This window comes from Balaenoptera physalus (assembly GCF_965194825.1).
Source record: "Balaenoptera physalus genome assembly, chromosome: 1".
Classification (NCBI taxonomy): Eukaryota; Metazoa; Chordata; class Mammalia; order Artiodactyla; family Balaenopteridae; genus Balaenoptera; species Balaenoptera physalus.
Window position 1 is genome coordinate 64226986 of NC_138882.1, and position 6000 is coordinate 64232985.

General features: G+C 50.2%; 1 protein-coding gene across 3 annotated transcripts in view; it reads right to left on the reverse strand.

Annotated features, from left to right (window-relative positions):
- SFT2D2 (SFT2 domain containing 2) overlaps positions 1-5605 on the reverse strand; it is an 842470-nt gene extending 836865 nt beyond the window's left edge. Inside the window, exon 1 of one of the 3 annotated variants that reach the window (XM_082439100.1) lies at positions 5358-5605. In XM_082439100.1, coding sequence (XP_082295226.1) covers positions 5358-5420 — 63 coding nt within the window. In that variant the 5' untranslated portion in view covers positions 5421-5605. The remainder of the gene's footprint in view (positions 1-5357) is intronic. The other 2 variants (XM_082439099.1, XM_082439098.1) reach the window with 2 other exon arrangements.
- Positions 5606-6000: the final 395 nt, after the last annotated feature.

Below are 6000 nucleotides of genomic sequence, written 5' to 3' on the forward strand. Positions count from 1 at the left end.
ATAAAATGGTATATATATACACACACACACGTGTGTGTATATGTATGTGTGTATGTATATATATATATATATATATATATATATATATATATATATATATATATATATATATATACACACACCACATCTTCTTTATCCTTTCCTCTGTCAATGGACACTTAGGTTACTTCCATATTTTGGCTACTGTAAATAGTGCTGCTATGAACATTGGGGTACCCGTACCTTTTTGAACTACAGTTTTCATCTTTTCTGGATACATGCCCAGGAGTGGGATTGCTGGATCATATGATAACTGTATTTTTACTCTTTAAGGAACCTCCATACTGTTATCCATAGTGGCTGCACCAATTTACTCTCCCATCAACAGTGTAGGAAGGTTCCCTTTTCTCCATACCCTCTCCAGTGTTTACTGTTTGTAGACTTTTTGATGATGGCCATTCACGCTCTAGGCACATGGACTTCAGTAGTTGCAGCATGTGGGCTCAGTAGTTGCAGCACACAGGGCCTAGAGCACACGGGTTTCAGTAGTTGTGGCATACAGGCTCAGTAGTTATGGCTTGCGGGCTCTAGAGCGCAGGCTCAGTAGTTGTGGCGCATGGGCTTAGTTGCTCTGTGGCATGTGGGATCTTCCTGGAGCAGGGGTCGAACCCATGTCCTCATGGACACAGCATCCCATGTCTGCAAGACAGCAGACCCTAGAGCAGCCTGAGCCCTTACGGCAGCCCAGGCAGGATGAGGACCACAACTGGAAAGGTGTGAGCTCCCCAAGGCAGGGCCCAGGGAAAGGGGAAAAGACAGGGGTGGCACTCGTGCAGTTGGATTCAAGGGGCACCATCTCCTAAGTCAACCAGCCAAGCTTCAGGACTCACTGCTCCTGCCGGCCTTTCTGGGACCCGGGAGGGCTCAGGCTCTCATCCTAATCAGGACTCTCAGCCGAGTCTACTCACTCTTGGTGCAGAAGTTGTTCTTCAAGGTGCCGGCATCAGCCAAGTCACCCACATGTGAGATGGATCCTAGTTAATTAATGACTGCCCTACTCATCCCTCTCTGTCACCATGATTAATCCTTCCCAAGAGCAAAGTTGAGAGGAGGCCGAGATTTCCAGAAAATCCCCGCTAAAACAAGGGAGCCTGTGAGTAACTCCTGAGGATTTTTTCCCCATGTCAAATATGACAGCCAAGTGTCTGCACCAGAGACCTTCCTAGTCTGTCAACCTCATGCAGTGGCCACAGCTGCTCCAAGTTGCACAGGCAGCTGCCAGGGAGACCAAAGGACTTTCCTCCTGCCCAGCCAAGGCAGGGCAGCCAGGCCCCCTGCATATTCATTCACCCAGGGCTCACCTCAAGTGGCCAGCACAGTCCCCATCTGGCAATGTGGCGACAGCTACTGACCACACATCCCCCCAGCTGATGGAGGAAGGCAGTGGTGGCAGAGGTTCCTAGGGTCACTAAACCGAGAACTCCCTCAGCCTTGACTGCTCCCAGCTCAGAGGCCTATTCTCAACCCTGTCTCTAAACTTCCTGCCAAACCAGAAGCTGGAAGAGCAGGTCCAGAGGCTTCCTCAGACGTGGCAGGCTTCACTACAGCATGACTTCCTCCCCACTCAGGAGACAGGTATTTAGGGCAGGTTATCTGCCCCATATGTTCACACATATTGAAAGTGGGGCTCATCTCACACACACACACAGCACTCGCAGAAACATATGGCAACATATGACCCTACACAGAATGGCACGCTCAGGGGTGGTGACACTCTGGGGGAGTAGGGTGTTAGGAGCTGACAGAGGGGCCACCTGGTCCCACGTTAGGAACACCTCTCCCCCAAAATGAGTCTTGTGATGCTCTGTTACCAGTCTTCACTGGCACCCCAGACACTCGGGTTAGACCCCTTCTGACTAACCTGTTCAACCTCCCACAAGGACAGGAGAAAATCGAAAGCCACCACTCTTCCCACTCATGCAAGCACCAAAGAACTAACCTTGCCAAGGTGGAAAAATGAACAGAGCTACGTGGAAGAAGAAAATTGTGGTAGTGGGATTGAATTGGATTCCTTGCCTGAGCATTACTTGGCATCAACAGAGACATTTTAAAAGATTCACCCGTTTTTTTTTACAGGATAAGCCAAAAGGTTAAGTATCAATTTGACACGGCCTTGGTATTTAGAGCACAAAATAGTCTCAACAGGACGGTGAGATGTCAGCTCTTGTAAAAATTAAAATCACTCGTGATAGGAAGCAGTTCCGGTTTCTGCTTCAAAAAGGAAAGTAACACGTGGGTTCTACATGTATCTCAAGCTGACTCCCATCCAAATGTCACCCTATTTGCCAGAATGAGGGAGGGGGCGAGAACTTTTCATCTACGTGGTTGCAAGTTCTTTCCCAAGCATGCTTAGTCACAGGCCAGAGGAAGCCGTTGCTCCACTTGCAACTGGATCCAGTGAAAGCTAAAAACTTCTTTGTGCCGATTTGTGAAAATCAACTCCACTGATGTAAAATAACTCCTTAAATTCATGGTTTCTGGAAATGGTGCTAGCACACGTTTGGGAAATTAGAGTAGCTGGAATACCACCTGGATGGAATCTGTAGGCAAAGAGCTCACAGGCTGTCTGACCGGCAGTTATGCACAAGGGTCCCTTTGACTCTGGGATGTGGAGAGAAGAGGGGCTCTTGCCAAAAGAAGAAAAGCTGAGAACTGTTCGGGGAAACAGGGTTGGTAACAGGAAGAAGGTGAGAAAGGAACACTGTGCCTCATTACTGTGCTTTCAAACCAGGTACAATTCAGACCCTCCTTGTCCCTGCAATCCTGTAGAGAAAACATAAAGCCTGTACTTTCAGAAAGAAGCCCCTAGAAACTGAAGATTGAAGGTGGATTTATGAAGACCAGGTATCAAACACAAAACTCATCAAGAGGCCATCTGTGACTAGACATCACCAGGCAAGTTTTATAATTTCCCAGTTTCATATGTAGGAGAAACAGAACTAGTCATATTTTTATTTTTTGCATTAAAAGGATAACAATTTTTTTTAACATCTTTATTGGAGTATAATTGCTTTACAGTGTTGTGTTAGTTTCTGCTGTATAACAAAGGGAATCAGCTATATGCATAGGTGTATCCCCATATCCCCTCCCTCTTGCGTCTCCCTCCCACCCTCTCTATCCCACCCCTCTAGGTGGTCGCAAAGCACCGAGCTGATCTCCCTGTGCTATGCAGCTGCTTCCCACTAGCTAAAAGGATACCAATTTTTTAAAGCACTCACTTCTGGTGCCATCTGACTGTTTTTATAATTGAATGTTAAGAGACTTTAAGGCCACCAAGTCCAACTTCACACACAAAACAGAAATTTCACCAGCATCCTCCAGCCTTGCCAGCCTCAAAACCATGGGAAATGTGAGCCAATCAAGTCAGTACCAACATTTTCAAGGAGGCCCTGACCTAATAAGTAAAAACTGAGCCAAAAACAACCCTGAAAGTGAATTCAGCTGGACACAAAATGCTTCCTGGTAGTTGGGGCTCAGGAAGTGCCACACAATGATGTACATAAACAGGAATCTCACACTCAGAGAGAGGAAACTGACAGCAGTGTTTTAGAACAAGACAGAAGCACCTAGTCTTTCTAAAATAGATTCTACATGCCTGAGCTTACAACTCTTTAAAGCCCTTCATTGTGTCCAACACAGGCATTCACTATTTTAGGTAAAAACTAACTCAGCATTTTATGTTTTCAATCTGTACTACATCATTCACTCTTGAGGGTCTGTCCACCACTTCATGATGATTTTCTAAATCAAAATATCTGCATCATCCCCACTGTCCCCACAAGAGTCCACAGGAAGAGAAAACATCGCCCTCTTGAACCCCAGCTGCTCTAAAACCTTATTGACAGTCCGTGCAACATAAAGCTTTAGATAAGCATGACTGTCAACCACATAAGTTTTCTTAGGCCCAGTCGGAGGTTTGGCTTGTGAGTTCAAACAAGAAGCCAGAAATCAAGAACGAGGAACTCATGAAATTATTACTGAGCCTTGACCAATTAATAAAGGCAACAGATTTAAAAGAAGCCACAGGCTGTTTTGAAATGTCAAAACAAGTTAAAACTCCAATTCCTATAACACTCAATGTCTGTAGTGTTGCTTCTTCAAGGTGAAGATTCAGAGAGCAACTTTTAGGGTTCCGAGATTTCATGGTGGGGGTGAAGGTATCAGGGTCACACAAAAATCACAATAAAATCAGCGACCACAAAAGCGAGTGAAAGAAGCATACTGAGATAGCCACTTGAGACAGTGATGAAAATCAGAGGAAAAACTTAGGTTCCAACTTGAAAGACGCCATATTATCTTGTGCAACAGCTTCATTTTACAGATGAGGAAACTGAGGCCCACGGAATACGCCAAAAAATAAAGAGAAATATTATTTTATCATTCACGGAGGAAAAAAAACAAAACTCAAAGCACTAGAAATAGGAAATAAACATCCTGTGTGGCTCTAGAACATAGGGCATTAATGCCCAAGTTTCAGCTCGACCAAACCTTTCTAAAAAAACAAACAAGCGTGCAGGCGGCCTCATGAGGTCCTGGGCGTCTACGGAGTCTACGTGCTATGTGTGCACAGAGAAACAAGATGTGGTCCCAGCCGTCCAGGAGTTCACGGTTTTCCTGGGGGTAGTTTACAGCAACAGTGCGCACAAGGTCGGGTGCGAGTGTCACACCCCACAACCTAAACTGGGCAGGAACGCAGCCGGGAGCAGCCGGGCGCGGCCACTAGCCCCGCCTCGCGGTGGGCAGCGAGGAGGGGCGGTCACCCAGGTCCCCGGCGCAGGCGATCTACCCTACGAGGACTCCCTCCGCCAAGTTCTCAGAGGCCCCAGCCTAGCTCGGCCCTAAAGCCCTTTCCCTGGCCTGCAGGGATGGGGCCGCCGAGCGGGAATGTCTGCCCTCCCCTTCGCAGATGTTTCTAGGTTTTGCTCTAGCTCGGCCCTCCCTTTGTGGGGGATGGGACGCGGAAGGCTGAAGGGTGCAGGACAAAAAAGTAAACAGATGCCGACTGCCCTGTGCAGAGTGTCTGGGCCCTGGCACCTGGGGTGGGGAGTGGGGGGAGCGCGGGGGTCCGGAGCCCTGGAGAGGAGGGGGAAGGAGCAGTGGCAGAGCTGCTTTCCACGAAATCCTGGAAGTCCTGCTTGCCTTTCCTACCAGCCAGCAACCGGCGCCGGGGGAGCTGGGGGTGGAGTTCCGGTGTCACCCGGATCCCCGAGCCCCGGCGCGCTCCCAGGCCCCCCGCGGACCCTCCACCGAGGCGGGGGCGCAGCACCCTCGGGGCGGAGAGGGCGCGGCCAGGCGGCTGGGCGCCGCGGCGCACTCACCTCGGACAGGCCGCCCCGGTCCTCGGTGTCCTGCCCGCTCAGCACCTTCTTCAGCTTGTCCATGGCGGGCCCGGTCCACCCCAGCTCCAGCCCCCAGACAGCAGCCTGTTGCTCTGGCTGAGTCGCGGGCTCTTCCGGGGGCTCGGCCCCCGCCGCCGCCAACCACAGTGCGCCCCGCCCAGGTACCTGCCCACCTGGCGGATGCCTGCGCAGGCGCCCGGCGATCCCCGCGCCCGCCTCTAGCCTGCGCCCAGCCCGCGTTTAAGGGCTGGTTTTGGTCCGGGAAGGAGGGGCGGGCAGGAAGCGCTGGGTTTAAGGTCGACCACGCGTGGCTAAACCTCAATTCTGCGTCCGGCGCCGCGTTCCACACACGAGCCAGCTGCCCTCCCTCGCGGGACCCACGTAGGTTCAGTCGACAAACGCGGAGTCCCTAGCACATGCGAGGCACTGCAGAAACAAAGACGGTGAAGCCTGGACCCCCCTCTCCCCGTACCCTACACTCCCTCTGTGTGTGGTTGCAGACTTGTAAACAAATGCTGTGGGGAATCCGCGTTCTGATTGTAGTTATACTGGAAACAACTGTTTAAAAATCACTTGAGGCCAACTGGAGCAAATTCAATCTATAACAAGCTTTGGGGAAACG